This window comes from Mastomys coucha, unplaced genomic scaffold, assembly GCF_008632895.1.
Source record: "Mastomys coucha isolate ucsf_1 unplaced genomic scaffold, UCSF_Mcou_1 pScaffold15, whole genome shotgun sequence".
NCBI classification, from domain to species: Eukaryota; Metazoa; Chordata; class Mammalia; order Rodentia; family Muridae; genus Mastomys; species Mastomys coucha.
The window spans coordinates 22,767,997-22,795,988 of record NW_022196897.1 but is presented as its reverse complement, the minus strand read 5'-3'; the positions used below and the strand labels follow the sequence as shown (position 1 = coordinate 22,795,988).

Below are 27,992 nucleotides of genomic sequence, written 5' to 3'. Positions count from 1 at the left end.
CGCGAGACTCGGAGAGGCGCTCTAGGAACCTGGGAGGTGGGCGGGCAGACGGGAGCCAGGAAGATGGCGGCGCAGGCTGTTTCGCTCCTGCGGGAGGTGGCGCGGCTGGAGGCGCCGCTAGAGGAACTGCGTGCGCTGCAGTCCGTGGTACAGGCTGTGCCGCTCCACGAGCTTCGCGAGCAGGCGGCGGAGCTACGCCTTCGCCCGCTCTTCTCCTTGCTCAACCAGAACAATCGGTGAGAACCGCGGGGCTTGCGTGGGTAGGGATGGCTGCGGTGGTTTTCTGGAGAAAAGTCAACGTTGTCCAACTGCAGAAAATCCACAACTGTGTGTTGCCCAGGTCTTGACGGTTCACCTCTTCAGAAGGGATCTTCTGCTGGTACTCTGGCGGGATCCGTTGCACGCCTTTTAATTTCAGTATCCAGTGAATGCTTGTCCACTTGAATTAAAATGTACAGTATAACAGATTTCCGAGACAGCAAACTTTAAACTAGAAACAACCATATTAAGAACATAAAAATAACAGCTGCATAACGTTGTGCAGCTATTTAAGTTTGAGGTCGATCTGTGTATGTGAGTATGAAAATGTTGAATGTAGAAAAGGAAAACTGTAAAGCTTATGTGTAGATCAATCCATTCCATACTCCTTACAGGCGAGAATAAACTGCATAACCCAGGATTATATGTGGTAATCATTAATGTTGCAACTGGAGTTTAAATGTTAGGATAGCAACTTTTGATTTAATATGCATCTATAGCATTAAATTAAAAACCTCTTGTATTTGGTAACTTGACCACTTAATGCATTTTTTTTTAATTTGAAAAGATAGTGAATTCCAGTCAGTCGTCACTGAATGCTTTCAGTGTGCTTTCTTGCCTCTTATGCTACATCTCTCTTCTGTATAAGTGCTCATTCTCTTCCTCTTGCTACATCTGTTGAGTTGGTTTTAAGAATCATTATTTTAATGGTTATTTTCCTTTTCTGACTAGCCCTCACCCTACAACCAGAATTAAAGTCTTAGGTCAGTTGGTTTGGCTTGTCCATGGTCACCCTTGCCTACAGTGTGAAATCATGATTATATAGTTTGGTATTTGGGCCCTTCCTGGTATATTTCCAGTCTGCTTTTCCAGGCTAGTCTTATTCATTTACTCCACTGAGCTCATCTGTCTGTTCCACTACCATGTTAACACCACTAACGTTCCTGGAGCATGACTTGCACTTTCTGAACTCCACTCATACCAGTTCTACTGACTCAAGGACCAGCCAATGAGCCATCTCTCCAAAAAGTCTTTCTCCAGCTGCAAGTGGCTCTTCCTCAGACACCGTAATGACATTATCATTTTTCTGTTTATAACACTGGACACCTTTCCCTTGTTATAACTCTGTGTGTGTCTTTGTGGTTTATAAGATCTCTGAAGACAGGAACCATGTTTGTTCCTCTCTGCATCAACCCTGAAGCACAATACATACTAAAAACAAGATGAGGCCGACAGCCTTTAAAGAGGGTACTGGGTCCAGTTTTTGTTGTTAGTTTGTTTTGCTTTGTTGATATGATCTTGCTATATAGAGCTGGTCTCAAACTCTTTATGTAGCTCAGCCTATCTCCCATTTCTCCTTCCTAGCCAGCTTTTCTTTTTTTTTTTTTTTTTTTTTTTTTTTTTTTTTTTTTTTTTTTTGGTTTTTTTTTTTTTTGGTTTTTTCGAGACAGGGTTTCTCTGTAGCCCTGGCTGTCCTGGAACTCACTCTGTAGACCAGGCTGGCCTCGAACTCAGAAATCCACCTGCCTCTGCCTCCCAAGTGCTGGTATTAAAGGCGTATGCCACCACTGCCCCACCCTAGCCAGCTTTTCACATTGAAAGTGAAAAGACTTTGAAAAGTCATACTGTGGGTTGGCCACAGGAACTGAAGTTGGGAAGTTTGGGAATAAAGTAAATGGAAAAGACAGTTTGTTGTTACTTGCTGGGGAGGTATTCTAGGAAGCAATATTAATGGACATTTAGGGCTAGATATGTACTGTATATGGTGGTTGCAATTTGTTGGAGTGATTCTTCTCAGTATTGTAGTCTCCATATTACACTACTGTTACCTTGGCTAGACCGCATAAGAAATTCTGCTGATTCAGGTTCAATTTTGTTGCTGTAAATCTATAATCTTGATGCTTTGCATGAGAAACAACACCCAAGATCACTGATACACACCATAGAAGTCAAACAAGAATGACTGACTTACCACCTTTAGCTTCTTTGGCAGCTAAGGGTCACATAGGACCTGCTACAGTTTATACACAATACAGTTTAACCATCACTGCTTTTTTTTTTTTTTAAATTTATTTATTTATTTTATGTATATGAGTACACACTGTAGCTGTACAGATAGTTGTGAGCCTTCATCTGGTTGTTGTGAATTGACTTTTTTAGGACCTCTGTACATTGTAGCTGTCTTCAGATGCACCAGAAGAGGGCGTCATATCTCATGGGTGGTTGTGAGCCACCATGTGGTTGCTGGGATTTGAACTCACGACCTTCGGAAGAGCAGTTGATGCTCTTACCCGCTGAGCCATCTCACCAGCCCCATCACTGCTTTTAAAAATTCTTTTGGAGAGAGAGGGAAAGGAAGTGTGCAAGTGTATGTGTGCGCACACACACCATGGCATGCATGTGTGCATGCATAGAGAACTCCAGGGAGTCTATAAACATCTTCCAACTTGTTGAGGACCTCTATTTTTTGCTTGTTTGTTTATTTTGTTTTTGTTTTTCCCCCATCACTGCCCATCAGACTCCTTGCTAATGGCTCTCAACCGTTCTAATGCTACAACTCTGAGGTTCTTCATGTTGCAATGACCCCCAACCATAAAATGATATTTGTTGCTAACTTCATAACTGTCATTTTTCTACTGTTGTGAATTATAGTATAAATATCTGTGATCTGGTGGTCTTAGATGACCCCTGTGAAAGGGTTGGTCCACCCTGCAAAGAGACTGTGACCCACAGGTTGATAACCACTGCTCCTAGCTAGCTGGCCCATAAGCATCCTGCTGATTCTATTGTCAGATGCATAATACTGTAATACTATGCAGCGCTTTCCATGGGTTCTGCAAGTCATCGGGCTTCACGAGCCTGTTCATTGAGCCATCCAGTTCCTATAGGTTCTGGGAATCCCAACTCAGCTCCTCACTTACATAGCACATGCTTTACTCACTGAGCATCTCCCCAGATCAAGCAAGTGTGTTCATCTGTAAGGCTTTTGATTTGTATTCTTATCGCAGTCTTGGAAAGTTAGGCCAGTTAACTTCTGTACTGGCATCAGACATAAATTAGCCCATTTATTTATATTGCCTATTAAGCAGCAAGTAAATTATTCTGGGAACAAGATGGGTACTTATAACAAGTAGTCATCAAGTTCGGATCAGTTTACCTCTCTGGTAGCTTTCACGCATTTCCCCTCTTCTCCACCTCTGCTGCTGCTCTGATTCTCTCCATCACCTTCAACATCCGTCTCTATTTGAACAATCTCTCATATGCTGTCTTCCTTCTTCATGCCTTCTTTTGATCTTTCTGTCATGGTGACCTTAGGAGTTGGCCCAGGACTTTGTATATGCTAAGTGTGTGTTCTACCACTGAGTCCCATCCCAGCCCCCAAGAGATTGCTGTAAGCCAACTGTCTTTGTGTCTGTTCTCTGCTTAAGGCCATCGGATCACTTGGCATTGCTTCTCTGGAAAAGCCTACATTTCAGGGATGGCATAAGAGACTCTTAGTTTTGTTTCTTGCTGCTCATCTTACCCTCTGCCATCTCTGCCCCTCCCCAGTTCTGACCCCAGGCATGCCATGCTCCATGAGGGTTCTTTGAAGTATTAGTGCAGTATCTTTTTTTCCTCTCTGTGTGTTCTTGTATACTGCTACTTCCTGTGCTTGAAACACCTTTCTACACCATTCATTCCTGGTTTTTCCCTAAAACTTAGTTCAGCATTACGGCTTCTGGAAGTCTTACCCATACATTGCAAACTTACTTTTAATCTGCTACAGCTTCTACCCCTAGCTTATAGCATTCTTCTATACTTTATCTTCTTGTGTGTGTGTCTTCTATTAGAGTGACTTCCTAAGGCTAGACAATATGGCCTATCTGTCTCTGTAGCCCCAACACGGGCACTGCAAAGACTTTAAAGCAAAGATACACTAAATGTCTAATGAGTGACTAGAATCTACTTCTTTGAAGAAAATCTTCAGGAGAAATTGTCACTGAGTGCAGCTTTAGGTGTTAGGTTGTTGTCTCCAGACTGACATGATGTGAATGAGCTCTGTGCTGTCTCCTTTAGGGAACAGACTGCTTTGTGTGTGTCCATTCTGGAGAGGTTGCTCCAAGCTGTGGAGCCAATTCACTTGGCCAGGAACCTCAGGCTTGACCTGCAGAGGGGACTGACTCACCCTGATGACTCTGTAAAAACCCTCACTCTGTCCCAGGTATGGAATCATAGTGGTAAATGCAGAAACATCTCAGTTAATCACTGAAGTCTTTAGACATGCCAGGTGTCCTGCCATTGCTGTGCGAGTTAACAAGACAAACCTGTAAGGAGCTCCTAGTCTGTAGAAACTGATTTTTAGGTGTTTAGAAGTTACTTTGCTGTATTTGCTGTATTGTTGTATTGGAGAAGCTTGAACAAAGTGTAAACTTCACAAAGCCAACATATTATAATAGTGGCTCTCATCCTGGCAGCCAGACATCATAGCATTTGTGTGATCCGCTGCTAGGGCTGTGTATGTTAGGCACCTGGAGTTGGCTACTCAGCAGACAGTCCACAGCTTTCCCTTTTCTTCTCTATACTGTGTTTTCAGTTTGGGTGGGTGAGAGGGTGGTATTTATTCGTTGCCTGTATATGTGCTAGAGACTGTAGCACTGTAGCAGGTACCTGCTCATCCACTTAATCTTCTTACTGCCCTAGAATTAAAAATTGTATTCTTATTTTGCTTTTTTAAAAAAAAGGTAATTTATCCAAGATTTGTACACCTAAAAATCGACATTCTGGTTTGACTGACCCATCTCCACTCTTCTCCCGCTGTTTACTGTTCCTTCCATTTAAAAGGACTATACCTGTGTGTGTTTGGCTTTAGAGAATTTGTAACATTGTAAAGTTGTAGTAATTTGTGTAATAGCTGTAATAACTACTTATAAAATAATTACACACTAAAAAAATACAAATATCCTGTGTTCACATGTTCTATTTGGGAAGAGTGTCTCTCTGCTTTTTTTTTCCAGATTGGAAGAATTGTTGAAAATTCGGAAGCTGTTACTGAGATTCTGAATAATGCTGAACTGTTGAAACAGATTGTTTATTGCATTGGTGGAGAGAATTTATCTGTTGCTAAAGCGGTGAGTTCACTAGAACTGTCAGCCAGCTGTGCAGACATTGGTGTCCTAGAGTCAGTAGAGAAGCTTAGTGCATGGTTTGTAGGGTTAAGGTAAAAATGAATCTTCAGCCTTGTGTAAATGGTGTCAGAAAGAGCAGTGAGCTCCTAAGACACCTGTCTGTGTCATCTGGCACACTTGCATTTGGTTGCCTAGTGTTTTCCAGTTATTTATAAATAAACAGTAGCAAAAATGGGAATACCTGTTGGACTAGGGTATTTTATGTACCAGTTTTTACATCAGGCTCAGGAAGTGGATGCAAATCTTCCGTACTTTCTGACAAATTCTTTCTTTCTTTGTAAGGCTATTAAATCCCTGTCAAGAATATCACTAACCCAAGCTGGACTGGAAGCTCTATTTGAAAGTAATTTACTGGATGATTTGAAAAATGTCATGAAAACAAACGACATTGTTCGATACAGGGTATATGAGGTAAGACTAAAAGCACATTTCCTAATGCTTCCAAACAGTGGAGTACATTTACAAAGGAAGCCAAGGTGGCTCACATATACACATTCATTGAGTATATAGTCTGTTGGATTCTGTATGATAAATGGGGTGTGTTCGAGACCTCATGTGAGACCGTTACAAACATGCTTCCAGTGTGGTTTATGTATTACGCCTAACAAGACTTTGACTCAAAACTGAAAAGAATGTCAGTTCTTTTAGTGGGAAGAATGGTTCTTTCTTTGACCAGTTTTCTGTTGAACACTTCTAAAAGCCTCACACATGCTGTCATTAGTTCCTTTCATGTGTTTACACTTGGTGTGTAGATATGTGCATGTTGAGCCCAGAGGTCAGTCTCTTTCCTCACGTCTGTCTTGTTCTTTAAGGCATGGTCTCATTAGCCTGGAATCCACTGATTACACTGACCTGCCTGACTGGGGAGCACCAGGACCTGCCTGTCTTTGCCTCCCCAGCACTGGGATTACCATTGCATGCCACTACATCTGCTGTGTTTAACATGAGTCCCCATGCTTGTATGTATGCATTTTAGTGACCAGTTATCTTAGCCCCAGTGTTACTAAGTAGTACAATACTGTTATATGTTGTTGATCTCGCTGCTGAAGATTGAAGAAGTATTTGACCCCAGTCCACACACATAAATCAGTAGCACATCTAAAAATGAAGCCCTGTGTAATCTAATCCCCTCCCCACGTTTAACCTACTCCCTTCCTGAGGCCTTTGACTTTGCATGCTCTGGCTTTCTCTCATCTCTTTCCATTTCCTGGTTCATTGCTCCTTACTTTGCTTGTTGAAGACTGTGAGAGTAAAATAAGTCCTGGCATCTGTGGCACATCATACTCAGGCAGATTTTATTCTTGAGATTTCAGTTCTCATCTACATGATGACTCATGAGCTTCTCACCCATACCTATCTTCTAAGTTAAGACTTAGAAGATAAGTTAAGTCAGCCTTCACAGAACTGCTTATTCACTGTTCCCCCATGTGGATGCCCGAACAGAATTCCTGGTCTGTTCATTCCATTCCCTTTGTGAATGATGGGTCCTAGTCCTTAACCTCGCTCTTTTCCTGTCCTGTCAGCTTTACTGAAGCTGTGTGTCTCCTTGGTGGCATAGTTGCTACCACCTAAGACCAACCTCCCAGTGTCATTTTGTACTGTATTTGCATTCAGATGAATCTCCCTTCATTTTTCTCATCCTTCGTTTCTCTTAAATGCAATCAGTATTATTTCCCCAAATTTATATTCTAATTGATACATTAAATGACATGTATTGGTCATGTACAGCATGATGTTTATAGCATAAGAATGATCTTTGGGCCAGTGATAATGGTGTGGTGAGTAAAGGCACTTGCTGCCAAGACTAATCCTCAAAGTGCTAGGGTAGAAGGAGAGTTCCAACTCCCACAGGTTGTCTTTTGAGCCCACCTCCTGCACACACACACTCTGCTCCACAAAATAAATAATTCAATGAAGATGTAAAAACCAAAAATTCGTGATTCTGCCACTTCTGTTTAGAGCTTTCAGTATCCTTTGTCCTTCATTAAGCTTTCAGAACATGCTTGTCAAAGGAACATGTGACAGACAGATACATGTATACAATTTTATTTTGTGATGCTTATATACAGGCCTTGTACATGTTAGGGAAGTTCTACTACTGGGTGTGTGTGTGTGTGTGTGTGTGTGTGTATGTGTGTGTACACCGCTTTGAATGAATCGTTGTTTGTTGCTAATGCAAGCTTTATGCCTTGATTAATGCTTTCTTGGTGAAAGGTACAAATACACTTATATGCAATGAAATACTTATCTACAAAATCATTTGTTTTATGTTCAATGGAGTTTTCCTAGAAACAAATCATGAATTGTTAATAACTCAGTTACATATACTATATATAGTTCTTCATTTAATTTAAAATGAGAGCTAAAAGATTGGATCTATTTTGACCCTTTTTCTTTCTGTTCTCTCAGCTAATTATAGATATTTCTTCTGTGTCGTCAGAATCTTTAAACTACTGTACCACAAGTGGACTGGTGACCCAGCTCCTAAGAGAGCTGACGGGTGAGGATGTTTTAGTCAGGTATGTAGACTGAGAGAGCTCTTCAAGTGAAAATACCCTTTTTTGAAGGGCCACAAAGCAACTCTGGGACTTAGTGTAGTCTTCAACAGCACAGAAGACTACACAGCTTGAGATCTTAGTTCAGGAAGCATTTTAGAAAATGATTTTTTTTTTAATCATGATAATACATTTAGCTTTGCAAAATCCTGCAAGGTGTCTTAGCCATTTTCAAATGACTATATCCTCTGTCTCAAAGTTTGCTCTTTGATTAATTTGTTACAATATATGTAACTTAACCAGGCGGTGGTGGCACACGCCTTTAATCCTAGCACTTGGGAGGCAGAGGCAGACAGATTTCTGAGTTTGAGGCCAGCCTGGTCTACAGAGTGAGTTCCAGGACAGCCAGTGCTAGTCAGAGAAACCCTGTCTCGAAAAAACCAAAAAATAAAATGTAACTTAAACAGTTATGAATCACTTTGATAGATGCCAGTTTAGATGACTCAGCATCTTACCAAGTGGCATTATCAAACAGCACTGTGACATGATAGAAGAATGAAGACTTGCGCTTCATAGCGCTTAGACTCTACCTGTTTGGTCTTGGACAAATGACTGCAGCATTTCTGTACCCAGTTTCTTTTTCTTTTGCTACAGTATTAGGAACTCAAGACTTACATATCATGCAATCACTTTACCACTGAGTTATATCCCTACGTTGTTTACTTTTTATTGTGAGATAGTGTCTCACCTAGATGCCCAGGCTGGCTTTGAGCCCACATGTAATCCAGGTAAGCCTTGACTTATCCTCCTGTCTCAGCCTCTTGGGTAGTTGGAATTATAAGCCTATGGGACCATGTCTGACATCCTTGGTTTCTTTGTTACTAAGAACAAAAACATTTCTATAAAGAATATATAAGGATTAAGTAAATTAGCCATACAAACCAATATAATGGATGATGAGGGTCCTTGCTGAGTGTTAGCTGTCTCTCTTAGAACTCCTGTTGTTCCTACTCCAGGTCCTCTTAATATTGCCTGCTATATTCATCAACTTTCTCACTGCTGGGTGCTTACGTGCCTTTGCTATTATAATAGCATGGTAATTGCCATCTTTGTAAATAGGTATTTCTGGTATTTAATGACTTTCTGGTTGTAGTGTGACTGGATTTGTTAAATCCATATATATACATTGGTCACTGGTTCCTTTTTTTTTTTTTGAGACAGGTTTTCTCTGTGTTGCCCTGGCTGTCCTCATACTCGCAGAGATCTACCTGCCTCTGCCTTAGGAGTGCTAGGATTAAAGACATGTGCCACCACCACTCAGTGCATTTTCATATCTTAATCAAATGAATAAGGGTATAAACCTGATGAGATCAGGTGCTAAGCTTAGCCTCAGCTAAACTGTGTGCCAGATGGGACTGGAGGATTACTAATGTGTGGTAATTACTGTATGAGAAAGTGTTGCTGCTTTTACAGGCATATGTGGGGTAAATGGCAAGATGAGAAGCTTTCTTTAAAATAGTTTAGTGGAAAATAAAATAAAATGTTGATAATTCTAAAAACAGAGTTATAGGTACATAGTAGCTCATGTGGCTTTGTTTTTCTGTCTTTGGTTTCTCAAAATAAAACAAATTATTTTTAAAATAAGTCTCTTAGGAAACAAGTATGTTACAGAAATAGTATTGGGTCTCCAGTCAGAAGGTCTGGCCTCAGATCTGAACTCCACCTTAATAAGCTTGGAAAATAGTGCCACTCTCGTATCCTCATCTGAAGAAGGAGCCAGGACTGTGGCCTTCAGATTTGGTGAGAATAAATAAAATAGTCCCCATGTGAAATCAGTTTTAAAATGCTCTCCATTTTTGTCCTTTTTGACTTTAGAGCCACCTGTATAGAAATGGTGACGTCACTAGCATATACCCATCATGGACGACAATACCTTGCTCAAGAAGGAGTCATTGACCAGATATCCAATATAATTGTTGGCGCAGATTCAGACCCCTTCTCTGGCTTCTATCTGCCAGGTGAGAGCAGCTCTTCCAACGTCTGAGTTACACTGGCTCCTGAAAGGCAGGGCTATCTCTCCTTCATGTTTGCTTCACAAGACGCCGCAGCCACTGTCAGTGGTACAGTGAGAGGATCCTAGATCACACCTGAGTGATTGATTCCGTGAATCCAAGTCAATATATGTGATACAGCAGATTACTAAAACGAGGGGCAGAAAACATACCAACAGATTACCAAACATGCTCTTGACAGAAATTCAGCATCCTTTTAGCATGACAGCTCAACCAGGTGTAAAAGAAATGCGCTGTAACACAGCACAGGCCTTGCGTGAGGCCCGCAGCTGGTGGCATGCTCGGGTGTGGGGTGCCAAAAGCCTCTCCTGCCTTCAGGAGCAGCCCTCTCACCACTCCTCGAAGTGCATAGATCCAAGAACACACTGGTGAGGGAAAAATAGAAGGTGTCTAAACCCAAGGGAAGAGGTGAAATTGTTCAGTTTATAGGTAAATGTGGGATGATATTTCATGCAGAATACTCCAGACTCCACCGAGAAACTGTCTGAGCTAAGAAATGAGTGCAGTGAAGTTGCAGGATCAACAGCAGCATACAAAATTAGTAGCCTTCCACACTAACAATGAACGCCCAAAAGAGAGCTCAAGGCACCGATCCCGTTGTGATAGCATCTGAAATACAGGAATACTTAGTGATAAATCATGGTCTTACTTCCAGAAAGGGGCTAATAGGACAGAACAGAGGACTCAGAATAAATCCCTATTTTTATAATCATTGCCCAAAACATACAGTGGAAAGTACATTATTTTCAGTAAATGATGCTGAAAGATAAAACTGGTTATTTAAGAACGAAATTATACTATTGTCTCATGTCATAGAACTCAACACAATGTAATTAAGGACTAGAATGTAAGACGTGAAGCTGAAGCTGCCAGAAGAGAATGTAGTGGGGAAAGCTTTGGACTTTGGTCTGGACCAAGGTATTTTTGGATATGCTACTCAAAAGCACGGGCAATAGAAGGAAAAATCAACAAATGTAATTATACCAAACTGGAAGGCATCTATCTGATCAGGCGAAACAATTACCAGAGTGAAGAAGCAATCTAGAATTAGAGGAATATTTGCAAACTGCATCTAGGAAAAAGTCAGTGTCCAGAATATAGGGGACGCAAACAAATTGGTAGCAAGAAAACAGCCCAGTTAAAAATCAGCAAGGCCCTGGGTCAGCATTACTCAAAAGAAGTCCTATAACTGTCAGATAGGTTCTTGGAAAGTTGTCATGAACCTCTGAGGAGAGTCGCTCCAAACCTGTTAAAATTACTTGTATCAAAAAAGGCAAGAGGTGAGGCTGTGAAACAGAGCCTGTGTATTGATGGGAATGTAAATTAGTGCAATCCAGAAAAACTGGAAGGTCTTTAAGATAGACTGTGGCAGATCCATTTGGATATGTAGCCAAAGGAAACAAAACCAGTCTGCTGAAAAGCTGTGTTGTGTTCCCAAGTCACTTGCAGCATTTTCAATAGGGAAGATTGAGGGTCAACCTATCTGTCTTCCAGTAGATACATAGATAATAGACTGTATAGCACATGGAAGGTTACTCAGCCTTAAAAATAAAGAAATCCTGTCATTTGCACACTAGTTAAACCTGAAGGACAAGGGTGAATGAAACGAGTACTGTGTAATCTCATTAACATCCATAATCTAAAGTTGAACCCAGGAATAGGTTAGTGATTAAAGGATATTAGGGCATGCTGTGTAGATGAGAGTGAAAACATTCAAAATGCTAGAAATAAGTACAATGTGATGACTGTTAACAGTGTATGGTGTCCTCAAGTGTTGCCACAAACAAACAAAATAATAACATAGTACATGTATTAATTTGTTTAATTTGTCCGTTATACAGTGCAAGTATATTTTTAGACATGATATACGTTAACAGCTGTGTTTAGTTAGTTTGAAAAGTTAATAGAAACAGAAGGCACTGAGAGTCCCTTAATGAGGTAGGATCTGCTGTACCAGAGACAACTGCACTGTGGACTGATGTTAGGAAAACACGGGTGCTCCTAGAGCATTAGATGATTTTCTTTAAAAATTCAGTGAGAGCCAGGTGTGATGGTGCATGCTTTTGATCCCAGCGCTTGCGAGGCAGAAGCAGGCAAATATCTGCATTCAAGGACTGCCTGGTCTATAGAGTGATTCTGGGACAGCCAGGAGTACACAGAGAAATGCTGTCTCAAAAAAATAACAGTTGAGTGAGAAATGAATCAGTGCCAATATACTAGTATACTGCCGTGTGCTATATCCAGATCTGTGCAGTCCATGAGGTAAGATAAGGAGGATTCACTCCAGGTCATGTGCATTAGTCTTCCTCACACACTCAAGTAGCCGAGGGTAAAGCCCCTTGAGGTGTCTGCTGAATTTTACAGTGATTGCACCTAGTGAACAGTTTCTGCCAATAATGTTATCAAGTTTGGCTCCCTACCAAAAGAGGGAGAACATGTGCCCATGTTCTCTCTCTTCCTCCCTCCTCTGTCTCTCTCTCCCCCATTTCCTTCTCTCCCTCCTTCTGCCTGCAGGTATTGATACTCCTGTGGAGACATGGAGCCCCCAATTTGTGTTTCTTATCCCTCTCCTAAAGCATAATTTCTAAATATTTTAGGATTTGTGAAGTTTTTTGGAAACCTGGCCGTCATGGATAGTCCTCAGCAGATCTGTGAGCGCTACCCTGTTTTTCTGGAGAAAGTCTTTGAAATGGCAGATAGTCAAGACCCCACTATGATTGGTGTAGCTGTAGACACAGTTGGAATCCTGGGATCCAGTGTGGAAGGAAAACAAGTTTTACAGAAGACAGGTTGGTGTGGCTTGACTTGGCTTTTGTAAGACGTATTTTTTTTTGCCAGGATTCCATGTTGAGGTCCATCTGCTGGTGGCATAACTGTCCTAGGAACTACCTTTCCCGGCAAGAGTCTTTACCCCTGACATTTAACTTGTCTCCCAGAATCTTGGGGTACTGCTGAAAAGCTGTGCCTTTAACTCCTCACTATATGTTAGGCTTTCCCCCAACAAGAACCACATGGTTTGCTGTTAAGATTTCCCTTGATTTCATGGCATAGCTCATGTTGTGTCCGAGTTTCTACACTGAAGAAAGCTGAATGAATTTCATTTACATAACTTCTCTGGGCCTCACGTTCCTCATTTATCAAAATAGCACAACAGCAACAACTTCAGGGTTTTGAATATTTCAAAAGCACAGAGAGAGTCAGAGCATTTTATGTCAAGACTCTGCCGAGCCTGTGCAGACTAGAGCCTTTGATTGCACTCCTACATAATATTTTACCATGTTGAATCAGATATAATGGTGTGTTTTAGGTTGATAATCATAATGCCTAAGAATACACTGCTTTTCACTTCATATCCATTAGGATAGCCATCATTACTTTTTTTTTTTTTTAAGCATAACAAGTATTCTGATGTTAAAAAACAGTATGGAAGTTCCACAGAAAAATTCAACAGAGTTAATGTTTGAGCCAGCAGTTCCACTTAATATGGAAAGCAAAGGTTTAAGCAGCATCTGTATGCTCCTGTGTATAGCAGTATTTAAACCCCATAATATACATGATGGGTGAATGAATTACATGTGATGGAATTGAAAGTGTGAGGCTATGACAGAAGCTGCAGCACAGAGGCGGTCTAAAGACATTTTGCTAAGACAGGAGAGCCAGGCATGGAAGACAGATACTGCATGATTTCACAGACAAGCGTATGTTAAGCACATAGGGAGATCAAGTTCATAGAAACAGAAAGCAGTGAGTGGGTACCAGGGGGAGAGAAGGGAGGGTGGAGTTTGTTTGTTGAGTACCGAGTCTCAGGTTGAACAGCTCTGGAGGTGCATGGTGGTGCTGTAGCACAGCACGGGAACGCGATGGCAGCACTGGCTGTTTGCTAACGTGGTAGGTTTATGTGTCACCTTGTCCTTCACAGGAACCCGCTTTGAACGCGTCCTCACGAGAATGGGATATCAAGCAAAGAATGCTTCCACAGAGCTGAAAATTAGGTGCTTGGATGCAGTTTCCTCTCTTCTGTATTTATCAGTAAGTACACAGAAAAATAAATGAAGGGCAGAGGGCTGTTGTCTTCTCAGGGTTTCTATTCCTGCATAAACATGACCAAGAAGCAAGTTGGGGAGGAAAGGGTTTATTCAGCTTATACTTCCACATTGCTGTTCATCACCAAAGGAAGTCAGGACTGGAACTCAAGCAGGTCAGGAAGCAGGAGCTGATGCAGAGGCCATGGAGGGATGTTCCTTACTGGCTTGCTTCCCCCTGGCTTGCTCAGCTTGCTTGCTTATAGAACCCAAGACTTCCAGCCCAGGGATGGCACCACCCACAAGGGGCCCTCCTCCCTGATCACTAATTGAGAAATGCCCCACAGCTGGATCTCATGGAGGCACTTCCCCAACTGAAACTCCCTTCTCTGTGATAACTCCAGCCTGTGTCAAGTTGAAACACAAAACCAGCCAGTACAACTGTGTTTGTGAGGATGTTCACTATGGCACTAGTCAGTTTAAGAGAATATTCTCTTGGGTGTTGTGCTTCTCACTTTAGTTAAGATCGTAATCTGCTGGCACATAACCTTTAATCCCAGCCCTCAGGAGGAAGGATCTGAGTTCCAGGCCAGCCAGGGCCACAGAGAGAAACTGTCTCAAGAACTAACAAAACAAAGTAGGGCAGTGGTGATGTACAGAGCAGAGGCAGGTACTCTAAGTTTGATGCCAGCCTGGTCTACAGAGTGAGTTCCAGGACAGTGAGAGCTACCTTCACTATGTGACTGGGACATGAAAACTTTCAATTTATTCTTTAAGAGCTTCATATGCGTATGCATACATTTGATTGTATCCACTCCTTTCCAATGCCCCCTCCCTGTTCCTCCAATGCACCCTCCAACCTCATGACTCTCTGTTTCTTTCTTATTATCTCCATTGAGTCTAATATGGGTGCTATCAACCTTCTCTAACTCTTCCTCGGCTGGCTTAAGCTTGTGTAGGAACCACAGCAGCTAGGATGCAGCCACCACGCCATCTCAGGCACTCCTCTCATCTTCCAGCTCTTAACATTCTTTCTACCCTCTCGTCTGCAGTATCCTTGAGGAGCAGTGGATTGATACAGATGTCTCACTTCAGGCTGAATGTTTAAGTCACTTATTCCCAAAAGCCACTCACTGCCCATTGCAAAAAGAAGCATCTCTGACCAAGGCTGAAAGCTTCACAAATCTAAGAATATAAACATGAGCAGCTAGCAAAACAATAGGAGGGGCCCCTCTAAGACCTGTGACTTCTGCAGCCACCAGCAATTTAATTTAATTTTATTTATTTTATGTGTATGGGTGTTCACTTGGATATATGTCTGTGCACCACTGTGTGCAATACCCATAGAGGCCAGGAGAAGGCTTGGATCCCCTGTAACTGGAGTTACAGCCTCCATGTGGGTGCTGGGATCTGTCCAGCCCCCAGCTATAGCCTTTTGACAAGGTTTACAGTACCAAACCTGGATTCTGTCCAGTGGAGCAGGCCTCAGTGCAGTCAGAGGTGTTCAGTTCTTGTCATAACAGTCATTGCACTCTGTGTCAGCGGACACAGCGTTCATCACAGGTCAGAGTGGCAGTGTTCAGGTCCAGCACTGGACCAGAATACTGATGTCTTTCCTCCCCTGAGTACTACATAGAGCAATTTATGGTACTGTGGAAGCTAGTCAGCTTAGAAGAAGTTTGCCAGTTATTGATTTCTCTCTGTCTTGCAGTGGAACTGTGGGTGTCTTCAGGAATAGGGTTGTCATTAGTTATGATGGACAGCCAAGAGCAACAGCCTGCTTTAATGGGGGAGGTGCTTCTGGGACCCCCCCAACTGCGGGGAATCGCTGAGGTTTTCATTTAATAGCCCATCTCCTCAGGGAACAGCATGGTATACTCCTACAGGGATCAGATTCCCTTCTTCAGTTTTAGTTAGCATACCCATAACCCCTCCTCACTTCCTAAATTTTATCATTGTGAATGAGAGGAGGGGGTTACAGGAGAGGTGTATGGACACACTTGCCATAGTACACACATGGAGCTCAGAGGACAACTTGATAGAGTCCGTTCTCTCCTACTTTATATGAGACCTGGGGATTGAACTTGGGCTGTCAAGCTCATTCAGCCAGGGCTTTACCCGCTGAGCCATCTCAACAGCTCAGTTACTCATATCTTAAGTGTAACGTAGAATTACAGAATAATAGAACTAGAGGGGTCCTTAGTGAATGGATCATCCCATCCAACAAAAATGGACACTTTCTGGCCTGGATTTGGAGATGGGTTTCTAAGGGTAGCTCACAGAATGCCATTTATACAAGGCTTTCTGACTCAGCTGTGTTCTTTTCTCCAGCTGTGGTAACCTCGCCATGGGCATTTCCTTTCTGTGTTGTAGCCTGAGCAGCAGACTGATGACTTCCTGGGAATGACAGAATCCTGGTTTTCCTCCATGTCTCGAGACTCCCTGGAGCTCTTCCGTGGTATCAGTAACCAGCCCTTCCCGGAACTACACTGTGCTGCCTTAAAAGTGTTCACAGTAGGTATCTCTTCTCCACAGGTCCTTCTGTGACTACCAGCTCAACACAGAGCACTAGAGTGAGCTAGCCTCTCTGTGCACACAGCAGTTTCTACCTTGCTACTTCAGGGGCCATTGAGAGAGACGTGTGCCGACGGGTTGTCAGTAAGGGGTATTCAATACTGTCTGAGGTTTAAACAAGCTGCGTTGGATCATAGATTAACCCAGCTCCTCACATTTTCCTGCTCAGCTTTAGCCTTGACCCCCTACCTTCCCTTCTGGCACTTGGTGCTCCAGTGATGCCAGGCTGCTGGCTTCTCACCTCTGACCTTTGCTGTGGTTAGTGACCTCTTCACTCTGCTGACTTTGCTTATGAACTAATTATTTATTCAAGAAGTAGCTCTAGCACACTTTACCTAAGTCTTGTACAATGGAGTTAAATAAATGATCCTGGTTCTCATATATGATATTTTCACCCAACAGACATTGAATTTTCCCCCTACTGTTAGATGGTGGGCCCTTTGTCAAACTTCCCATCTATGGAGGGAGCCACACCATAAATATAGTTACAAAGTTGGTTATAAAATTATAGCTAAGGGACTGGAGAGATGGCTTAGTAGTTAAAGAGCACTGGCTGCTCTTCCAGTGGTCCTGAGTTCAACTCCCAGCAACCATGTGGTGGCTCACAACCATCTGTAATGGGATCTGATGCCCTCTTCTGGTGTGCATGAAGACAGTGACAATGTGCTCACATATATAAATAAATCTTTTAAAAAAAAAATTTAGGTAAGGTAAGGATTACATCATGCATGCTTTATGTATAAACTCCTTCCCCAACTAAGGCGACTGACTGTTTACCTTCTTAGCCCTAACAAATTCTTTTTCTCCTTTTTCTTTTTTTTTTTGTTTTTTCGAGACAAATCCGCCTGCCTCTGCCTTTCAAGTGGTGGGATTAAAGGCGTGCACCACCACTGCCTGGCAAAGGTTTCTTATGTATAATTTTTCTTTATGTATATAAGTTCACTGTAGCTGTCTTCAGGCACACCAGAAGAGGGCATCGAATTCCATTACAAATAGTTGTGAGCCACTATGTGGTTGCTGGGAATTGAACTCAGAACCTCTGGAAGAGCAGTCATAACTCCTCACTGCTGAGCCATCTCTCCAGCCCCATACAAAGCCTTGAATATATACAATTTTTAAAAATGTTTCTCAGGAATCTGTTTACTTGGACTAAGGGAGATGCTTTTAAGGTTTGTGCTATCACATATATCTCTAAGTATTATGTTGTCTGCTCATGAACTTACCTGTAAATTGTATTCTTTCTGCCTTCAATTTCAGGCTATTGCAAACCAGCCCTGGGCTCAGAGACTTATGTTTAACAGTCCAGGTTTTGTAGAATTTGTGATGGACCGGTCTGTGGAACATGACAAAGCTTCAAAGGATGCCAAATATGAACTGGTAAAAGCACTCGCCAGTTCCAAGACAGTTGCAGAGATCTTTGGGAACTCAAATTATTTGAGGCTCAGAGCGTACCTAAGTGAAGGTCCGTACTATGTGAAACCTGTCGCCACAACAGCAGTAGAAGGAGCTGACTGATTCCTTTCTGTTTAAGACAGAGCAGAATTTCTTAAGGCACATGATTCCATCCATGCTCCACACCGCAGGACGTCTGTCTTCCCAGAGCTTCACCATCAGCAGTGTTGTCCCTAATTAATGCTGTGTGGATCCGGCTCTTAGACCCCAGCAAGAGCATCAGGAGCCTAAGAGCGCTCTTGCTTCCCCAAGTCCTCTGGCTGCCAGAGTCTTGCTGCAAGGTCAAGGTTTGTTTTCTCAAAGTTTCCATGGGCACACTCATGACTTACTTAAAAATAAAATGAAGCCAAAGTGATTCTGGATTCTCTTAACCACATTTTCTTTTCCCTTACCTGATTTTGCCTCAAAGTCTTGGGTATCTTGAGTAGTCTGTAAAAAATAAGTCATTTAGAATCATTGAATTACATTATTTGTATACAAGGAATAAATAGTTTTAATAATATTTCTTGTTTACTTTTCCTTTGAAAATAAAATAAATCTAAAACTTTGGCGTTGCTACTTTGGCTATATTACCTTTATTGTGTTCTGGTTACAGAGGAGATGTGGTAATGCCTTAACCAGAAAATCTCCTTAACTATCGTTTTATTCATTGGTGGGTCATCATCTCTGAGGGTTTGAGGGTAATTTTTCAGATCTATGAAGTCTTGAGGTAATCAGAGAGACTGTGTGGCTCCTAATGTCCAGAGTCAGAAGAGAAGGGACAGCATGCACAAACCAAGATGCATGTCACTCAGAAGAGACAGTGTGTGCAGACCAAGATGCCATGTCACTCAGAAGGAACAACATGCATAAACCAAGGTGCCACGTCACTCAGAAGGGATAGCATGTACAAACCAAGATGCCATGTCACTCAAGAAGGAACAACATGCATAAACCAAGGTGCCATGTCACTCAAGAAGGAACATGCATAAACCAAGGTGCCATGTCACTCAAGAAGGAACATGCATAAACCAAGATGCCATGTCACTCAGGAAGGAACATGCATAAACCAAGGTGCCATGTCACTCAAGAAGGAACATGCATAAACCAAGGTGCCATGTCACTCAGAAGGGACATGCATAAACCAAGGTGCCATGTCACTCAGAAGGGACATGCATAAACCAAGATGCCATGTCACCCAAGAAGGAACATGCATAAACCAAGGTGCCATGTCACTCAGAAGGGACAGCACGTACCAACTAACATGCTGTGTCACTGTTTTACAAATGTTTATTTCTTCACCTTTTTCCCAGTGTTTAAACAGCAGAGCTTTCAACACAAAAAACTTGCCCAGGGGATTCTTGGAGAACTTGTCAGTGAGGCTTTAGAACCAGGACGTGCGTGTTTCTTTCAGGCTGTGCTGAGGTTGATAATTCATCCCTGCCTGTAACATGATTTTCTAATGACTGGAGACTTGCTCCAGCGGCATCATTTCTCCTACACCAACTCTTGAGTTTTCTTTTTCCACACTGATCATTTCTATATGACCAATATCACAAATTAGGCTATAGCCAGATACTTCCTGGCATGAAATATTCAAAGTGAATATTTGTTTTAATGACATTGTTTTAAGGACATTCATGATTTTAAGCTTTTTCCCTTAACTTTGGTCACAGTAAAATAAATATATATACATATAATTCACATGGTGAAATAAAATATAACTATTGTAAGTACTTTTCAATGGCATTATATATGTGTAGATGTATAGTGATTACTGCTGTCTCTCTCCAGAACTGTCTTTCAACACTAAAGTTTCATGTCCATTAAATGGTAATTCCTCCCACTGCTGCCAACCACCATCCAAGTCATGCTGTTGACTTAATTATTTAACTTCAGGATTCAAAGGAGTCCCCTCTCTCCTGTGTATGGTGTATATACTCATTCTGCTTTGTTTTGTTTTCCTGAGACAGGGCTTCTCTTGTATCCTTGAGTTCATGACTGTCCTGGAACTCACTATGATTCACCTGCCTCTACCTCCCAAGTACTGGGATTAAAGGTGCAGAGCAGAGGTCCTAAAAGTCAATTCCTCACAACTATCTGTACAGCTACAGTGTGTACTCATATACATAAAAATAAATAAATCTTTTTAAAAAAAGGAAAAGACCCCAATGCATCACATCGATATCAAGCAAGAAGAACAAAGCTAACTGCATCACACTACCTGACTTCAAAATATACTTCAAAGCCACAGAGAATAAAATAGTGTGGGCCTGTCATGAAAAGACACAAGGATTAGTAGAATAGGACAGAGTCCTCAGAAATAAAATTGAAAGCTTATGGTCAGTAGCCAAGAAGGATGCCAAGAACAGAATATATTATCCTTAGTAAATGGTGGTAGAACAAAACAATACTACATGTGAAAAGATAAAATTAGGCCTTCAGCCCAGAGCACACACAAAAAGGACGTCACAACAGAGAAAAGCCTTGAAGGTTGGAAATGTCAAACAACCAGAATAACTATAAAAGGAAAGCTGCACTGCTGAGTTGTATGTTTTCATATGACTCACCAAACACAGGCAAGACTGTCAAAAAATGCAGATGAGACCATGGCAAAGGGAAAAGCTGCGTCGCAATGGTAAGAGTCAAAAGCACTGAGAGACCGTGAGATGGGAGAAAATGCCCCATCATCTAGTAAGAGATTTGTAATCAAAACATACCAGAAAAAGTAATTAAAAATAGGGGAAGTGGCCGGGCAGTGGTGGCGCACGCCTTTAATCCCAGCACTTCGGAGGCAGAGGCAGGTGGATTTCTGAGTTCGAGGCCAGCCTGGTCTACAGAGTGAGTTCCAGGACAGCCAGGGCTACACAGAAAAACCCTGTCTTGGAAAAAAAATAGGGGAAGTGCCAAGCAGGTACCAGTGGCCTTAAATCCCAGCATTCAGGAGACAGAGATAAGTGAGTCTCTGAGTTTGAGGATAGCCTAGTTCCAGGACAGCTAGGGCTACACAGAGAAACTCTGCCTCAAAAAGCAGAGGTGTGGAATTCAATAACAACTCAAAGCCAAGCAAAAAGCCCTACTTAAATTGACATTTCTCAAAAGAAGGCATGCAAATGGCCAACAGCTGGGCACAGTGATGCAATCTGGTTGTTCCCGCTGTGAGAGGCCATGGTGGGTGGGCCTAGAAATTCATGACCAGCCTGGGCAACCTAGCATGACCACATCAAAAAACATGACAAAAACTAAGGCCACAACTAGTCAAGGTAAGTAAAGAGATACTTACCATTACTAAGCATCAGGAAGATGCAAATTAGATAGAGCTACAGTGAGCTATCACTTTGACCTACTGAAGAGGCTGATGTAACGAGGACAGAGGATAAGCGATGAGGATGTGGAGGAAAATGAGTCCTGGCACACCACTGGAACGAAGGTACACCATGCAGCCATTATGGAAAACAATGTGGCAGTTCTCAGAAATTAAAGTTAGAACTAAGGTATGCCAGTCCAGAAATCTCCCTTCTGGATATATTCTGAAAGGACATACAATCAGGATATTTACACAACTACAATCCTTCTAACATTGTTCACAACAGTCAAAGTATGTAATCAGCCTAAGTGTCCATCAGGGAATGAGCAGATAAAGATCAGAGCTGGTGAGTCACTCAGCTAAAACTAATTCAAAACCTAAGTCTGGTCTCCATGAACACAAAGTAGAGGGAGAGATCTGCTAGATTGTTCTCTGGTGTGCTTACACACACACCCACAAACACACACACAATTTAAAAAATGATAATTTGGTTGATACTCACAAGGAAATACTATTCCTCCTTAAGAAAGGACTATCGACAGGCTGTGGTGGTGCATGCTGTTAATCCCAGCACTTGGGAGGCAGAGGCAAGTGGATCTCTGAGTTTGAGGCCAGTCTGGTCTACAGAGTGAGTTCCAGGACAGTCAGGGCTACACAGAGAAACCCTGTCTTGGAGAAAAAGAAAAGAAAAAAATCATCATTTGCACCAGCACAGAGGAACAAGAGGACATCGTGGAGAGTGCAATAGACCAAGCAAGTAAAAATGCCAAACTTAGTGAACTGATGGTTTCTAGATCTGGGAGCTGAGCAGAGGGTTGTTAGTCAAGGGACCTGTTAGCCAGGGAGCTTTAAGGAGAAACAGACTTCCAGGGAGGTAGGCTTCACTGAGCAGCTTGTTTCATTAGGGAGAACAAAGGCTATTTAAACTTTTGTGGGGTGAATAGGGGCTATGGAGTGAGTGTACACAATTAGTCCAGGCCAGGGTTGCCTTATCTGCATGATGAGGAATTCTAGCTGCTGCTGGATATGACATTGTAAGGGAAAGGGAAGTTTAACCTGACTACCAGGTTACTTGACCTCCTCCTGTGGGTCTACTTACACTGGACATGCAGGACTCTTGCTCCTGCCCATCTCAGGACAATATATCCAGGGTCTGGACATAATTTAACCCAATTGTCCCAGGCCTGCTCCTCAAGCTCCAGAACTCCCCTGGCCCTTCAGGGACCAAACAAATTCAGTTGGACACCAATAAGTTCAGGAAATCCAGTATACTTCACAGTAATGATAGCTACTGTGTGTGTGTGTGTGTGTGTGTGTGTGTGTGTGTGTGCTGAGCACAAATTTTTTTTTTTAACCACAAAAAGTATGTAAGGAGGGGCTGAGCCAGGCAGTGGTGGCGCACACCTTTAATTCCAGCGCTTGGGAGGCAGAAGCAGGTGGATTTCTGAGTTCGAGGCCAGCCTGGTCTACAGAGTAAGTTCCCGGACAGCCAGGGCTATACAGAGAAACCCTGCCTCGAAAAACCAAAAAAAGGAAGGAGAGATGGCTCAGTGGTTAAGAGCACTGACTGCTCTTCCGGAGGTCCTGAGTTCAAATCCCAGCAACCACATGGTGGCTCACAACCATCCATAATGAGATTTGATGCCCTCTTCTGGTGTGTCTGAAGACAGCTACAGTGTACTTAGATATAATAATAAATAAATAACCCTTTTAAAATAAAAAACAGGGCTGGAGAGATGGCTCAGCAGTTAGGAACACTGACTGCTCCTCCAAAGGTCCTGAGTTCAATTCCCAGCAACCACATGGTAGCTCATGGCTACCTATAATGAGATCTGTTGCGCTCTTCTGACCTGCAGGTATGCATACATGCAGGCAGAACACTGTCTATATAATAAAATAGATCATTTTTAAAAATTAAAACAACAACAACAAAAAGTATGTAAGAAAGCATATATGCTAAGTAAATGGATTCAGGCATTCAGAATGTGTCCTAGCTGTGCATCACTTGTATGGGTCAGTGAGATGGCTCACTGGGCAAGAGTGATTGCTGTCAAGTCTGATGATCTGAGTTCCAGTCCTAAAATGTTGGAAGGGAAGAACTTACTTCTGACCTCCATACATGTCCTGTGACACACATATTACACACCTGTGCATGTGCACACATGCAATAAATAATTTTCTAAAAAATTAGAAAACAACATAACATGCTGCACATCATAATATATGTCATAATGAAATTGAAGGTTTTATTTTGAAAAGTTTCACACTGTCCTATTTTGAATGTCTTAAACATGAAAATCAAGATGTCAAGATTGAATACATCAGAACACTAGGAACATCTTGTGGTTTTGCTAGGTATGAACAGAGTCAGAGAAGCTACATAATGTGGGCAGAGAGTTTGCCTTCTGTAATAGGAAAACAGCACTTTAAGAGGAAGACATCTAACAGCGAGTGAATACTAGTCACCAAAATACACAGCACGCTCTTCTGTGCTCCCTGTGTGAAAACGCTTGAAGCTGTCAAGGTATGTCAGAAGCTTGCAGGAAATGAGCCCATAGTAAGTCTCAAGCAGCGAACACTCTTTTCCATCATTCATTTCTTTCCATGCCAGGGAAGTTTCAGCATCTGTAGCCTCTGAGGATGTAAAGATGAACTTGTAGCAGCATCTGTTATATGTGATGTGTCTTTCCCCAGAAAACCGTGAACTGTGGATAGGTATAAGGCCCACGGACTTAGCACAGATCCCCACAAACACATCAGCCGGCACCATAATAGGTGCTTCGTTGGAAACCACATACACCATCCGAGCCACATCCTGGGACATTATGAAGGCCTCCCCACTGCAGTAGTCTGGGTAGTATTTTTCAGGGTACTCACTAAGAGGGACAAATTCTTGGCTCTGGGGGTCTCTGTTAGGTAGACCCTGATGAAGAACTCTTCCTAAATAGACACCTCCCAGGTGGCCTTTCAGGCTGAGAAGATAGTCTACTAAGCCCTGGAGATTGATAAACACCTTCTCATCAGCTTTGAGAATGAACAGGGCATTGGGACAGAAGGCCACAGCCCACTGTGTCATTGAGATGACCTTCAGGGTTTGGTTTTCAGAGTTGTCCAAGAAAATCCCTTCAATTATATCATTATTCTTCTGAGACTCCGCGTCTATCTCTTCCTGCGTAGTTACCAATGCTGGCATTCCCAGAGCAAACAATGTGAGAATTGGGTAGCCGTGGAAGTTGGTCACACTACCCCAGGTTTTCCGGATGAGCTCCCGTCTTGTTCTATTCCCTGGGCTACTGAAGATAAGAGAGAGCAGAAAGATGGTCTTCCCGTTACATGCCTCAGGCTGGCTCAGGACATAATACTTGGAAGGATTCCCTCTTAAAGGTTCCAGGTTCAATTTTCTTGCCTTGTTCTTAATATCAAGGATTTTCATATCTACATGAGGCAAAGAATGTAAGAAATATTCTTCTACAAAGTCAGCTCCAAAGAGCAAGGCATGAAACAGTACGATGGTAAAGAGAACGAAACACCACTGGTGAGTCCGAAGTCGGCAGAGCGTCACCTAAGAGAGAGAAGGAGTTATGTCCTCTGAAGCTCCATTTCCATCCCTGTCAATTCCACCCGCCGACTCCTGTGTGGGCTTCTTACAGTCCTTAGCAGTACATCCTATTCTATTATTATTACTTCTCTCCTCTACTAGATGGCTGTCTCCTGGGTCACAAGATTATGTTCCCCTCTTCTCCAGTGTTATGGAGTTGAGTGTTTGCCAGAAAGTGCACCCCACTTGTTGGTTGTTCACTTCCTTGTTTAGATGGAAGTGTGAGAGTATATGTGTGTGTGTGTGTGTATACACACACACACACACACATATATATATATATATGTATATAGAGTATATATATGTATATGCTATTTGAGAAACTGAAGATACAAAGATGGCTCAGGTACTGGAAACATAAATATAGTTCTTGAATGGGAACACCTGGGTCAGTTTCCTCTCTGATTACAAAGGTCAAGGATCATTTTCCATGATGTGGTTGCTTTGGGTGTCCACCATCCCCTGATAGACATTTACATTTTAGTATAACTTTCCATTTAATCTAACCCATTTGACATGTCAGTCGATGTGGGCAGATTCCTATTATCTGCAGAGAGCATTCTGGTGCACCTGTGCTGGGCTTACTCCACCTCACCCAGAGAGATAGAAAGGGTGCATCTGGAAGGGGGCATACAGAATTGTAACAGAGCTAGGGAACTTTAAAGCAATTAAATCTCTGTTTATTAGAACTTTACTATTTGGAAGCAACTTACAGAGATAACTCCTACTGAGTGCTTGCTGTGTGCCAGTAACTGTGCTGTATACTTTACAGTTTGCTTCACTTATCCCCACTGATACCCATCTTAGATAGATTAACTTCCAAATTAAGCTTATACTGTGAACTCAGATCTGTCATCATCTAAAGTCCACACATAACCACGGAGGAATTCTGACTCTTACTTTTCCTTTGCCATATCAACTGAATAGGAAAATACAAAACAAAACAAACTCTTGCCGTTACAAACTGCACTACTTGCTATTTTTCTCAGTGCTAATGATTTACATGCAGAATGACCTATTTTAATACCTAGCAATACTTCGAAGATACATCAGAAACTCACCGGCATGTTGTCTGTGCACAATTTCAGGGCTTCAGAAATTATTAAGTTCATGTGCCAAGGTAAGCACAATAGGATGTCAGGATAACTCTGACCAGCCAGCAATTGCAGTACAGCACTTTGAGCCTCAAACTTTAAGGATAAGGTTTCTTGCCAACCACTCTGAGCTTTTGTCCCAGAACACCTGCTGCCTGCATAGGATAGGACAGTGAGTGCTTATCATGTTACAGCCAGTGAGAATTCAGAACAAAGGGGAAAAAGCAAACCTTCCATGTGTCCACTCAGTGTGTCTCACGGAACAGACTCCTTTTCGTTACTCTGCGTTCGAGGTAAAAATACATGTGGAAGTCCAAAGAACTCTTCACCTACATCAGGTTCACACAGCATCACCTCCCAAGAAGAGAAAAGTGTCTAATCCCCAGTATGTGCACGTGGTATAACTATTCTAAACATTAAGGAATACATGTGAACCCATATTTTTTTCCTCTCCCAAAGAAACATCATATATTCAGGTCTTATGTGTGTCTCTTTGGAAGGGAGTCTGAATTTCTGGCTTAAGTTATGTAAGATCAATTATAAGAAATAACTGCTGGTGGTGGTGCACTTGGGAAGCAGAGGCAGCTGGATCTCTGTGAGTTCGAGTCCAGCCTGGTCCACAGAGTGAATTATTTTAGGACAGCCAGAGCTTTGCAAAGAAACCCTGTATTAAAAAACCAAAGAAGGGCAGTGGTGGCACATGCCTTTAATCCCAGCATTTGGGAGGCAGAAGCAGGTGGATTTCTGAGTTCGAGGCCAGCCTGGCTACAGAGTGAGTTCCAGGACAGCCAGGGTTATACAGAGAAACCCTGTCTCAAAAATAAAAAAAAAAAAATCCAAAGAAAAGAAAGAGGAAAAAAGAGAGAGAAATACAAACCAACGCAGTTACATGAAACCCTGTTTCAAAGCCACTCCCACAGATAAATACAAATTACCTTCCTTAGGTAAACTTACCTCCAAACAGAAAATTTCATTTATTCCATCTTAAATTATACTGAAGAAACATAGCACTTGATATGTGTTGTTTTCTTGAAGTATGTATGGGTTATGCTAAAAATATTTAGCATAAAAACATATGCTAAATATGTTTCTACTTGCAGTCTAATTTCAATAGTTTGTTTGTTTTGTGACCAACCTCCCTCAGTCAACAGGGTCTCCAGTGCAGGAGTGAAAAGGAAGGAAAAAAAACCAATTAGACAGCATTGTAGCATGACCCCAACCAGTTCTGAGACCGAAGGCAATCTAGTTTTATACGATTTTAATCACATGCAAATATTAAGGGCAGGCAGTACAATGAGGAACAAGCAAGGCAATAAGCAAAGTCCCATGATTACTCTGTAACTCTGGCTGGCCAAATTCACAGTTTGTAAACCAGGCTGGCCTTGAATTCACAGAGGTTCACTAGCCTCTGCCTCCCAAGTGCTGAGTTTAAAATCATGGACTACTCCTCTGAGCACTGAGCTTATTTATTTTCTTGTCACAGCCATTCTGCTCCCTTACATATCTTCTCTGCACATATTAGCCTCCTTGTCTGTCATTTACAACCATTATGTTGTTGTTGATTAAGACAAAGTCCTTGAGCTGGTGAAATGGCTCAACGGTAAGAGCGCTGACTGCTCTTCTGAAGGTCATGAGTTCAAATCCCAGCAACCACATGGTGGCTCACAACCACCCAACACCTTCTTCTGGTGCCTCTGATGTGACTAGAGGTCCTAAAGTCAATTCCCAAGAACCAGATGAAGCCTCACAACTATCTGTACAGCTACAGTGTGTACTCATATACATAAAATACATAAATCTCTAAAAAAGAAAAGACAAAGTTCTTAGAGAAAGAAAAATGGAATGGGAGAGTCAACAAAACAAATTTGCTTTAAAATGCCATCATGAAGCTGGACGGTGGTGGCGCACGCCTTTAATCCTAGCACTTGGGAGGAAGAGGCAGGTGGATTTCTGAGTTCGAGGCCAGCCTGGTCTAC

The 27,992-nt window shown here is 42.2% G+C and overlaps 2 protein-coding genes across 3 annotated transcripts in view; one reads left to right on the top strand and one right to left on the bottom strand.

Moving 5' to 3' along the window:
• The first annotated feature begins 8 nt into the window (after positions 1 to 8).
• Psmd5 (proteasome 26S subunit, non-ATPase 5) lies at positions 9 to 18,596 on the top strand. Of its 2 annotated transcripts, XM_031369959.1 has the most exons (10): positions 31 to 236; positions 4,315 to 4,459; positions 5,253 to 5,366; positions 5,706 to 5,834; positions 7,833 to 7,942; positions 9,794 to 9,936; positions 12,588 to 12,779; positions 13,910 to 14,019; positions 16,386 to 16,526; positions 17,844 to 18,596. In XM_031369959.1, exons 1-10 carry the CDS (start codon positions 64 to 66, stop codon positions 18,099 to 18,101), a joined length of 1,515 nt encoding a protein of 504 aa, XP_031225819.1. In that variant the 5' UTR covers positions 31 to 63; the 3' UTR covers positions 18,102 to 18,596. The 2 variants fall into 2 exon arrangements, with proteins under 2 accessions (XP_031225820.1, XP_031225819.1); XM_031369960.1 differs by lacking the exon at positions 4,315 to 4,459 and having other exon boundaries at positions 9 to 236; positions 17,844 to 18,582.
• Positions 18,597 to 23,546: 4,950 nt separating this feature from the next.
• Positions 23,547 to 27,992, bottom strand: part of LOC116090048 (putative UDP-GlcNAc:betaGal beta-1,3-N-acetylglucosaminyltransferase LOC100288842) — an 8,948-nt gene continuing 4,502 nt past the window's right edge. The window contains exons 2-3 of the mRNA XM_031369958.1: positions 25,984 to 26,171; positions 23,547 to 24,886 (exon numbers count right to left, since the gene is read on the bottom strand). Coding sequence (XP_031225818.1) covers positions 23,783 to 24,886; positions 25,984 to 26,034 — 1,155 coding nt within the window. The 5' untranslated portion in view covers positions 26,035 to 26,171 and the 3' untranslated portion in view covers positions 23,547 to 23,782. The remainder of the gene's footprint in view (positions 24,887 to 25,983; positions 26,172 to 27,992) is intronic.

What these genes read in the sequence shown, in the direction of transcription:
- Psmd5 (XM_031369959.1), top strand. Translation starts at nt 64, where the DNA reads ATGGCGGCGCAGGCTGTTTCGCTCCTGCGGGAGGTGGCGCGGCTGGAG. An exon ending in GGTGAGGATGTTTTAGTCAG is followed by an intron (nt 7,943 to 9,793) that starts GTATGTAGACTG and finishes TTTTGACTTTAG; the next exon opens with AGCCACCTGTATAGAAATGG. An exon ending in CTCTGGCTTCTATCTGCCAG is followed by an intron (nt 9,937 to 12,587) that starts GTGAGAGCAGCT and finishes TAAATATTTTAG; the next exon opens with GATTTGTGAAGTTTTTTGGA.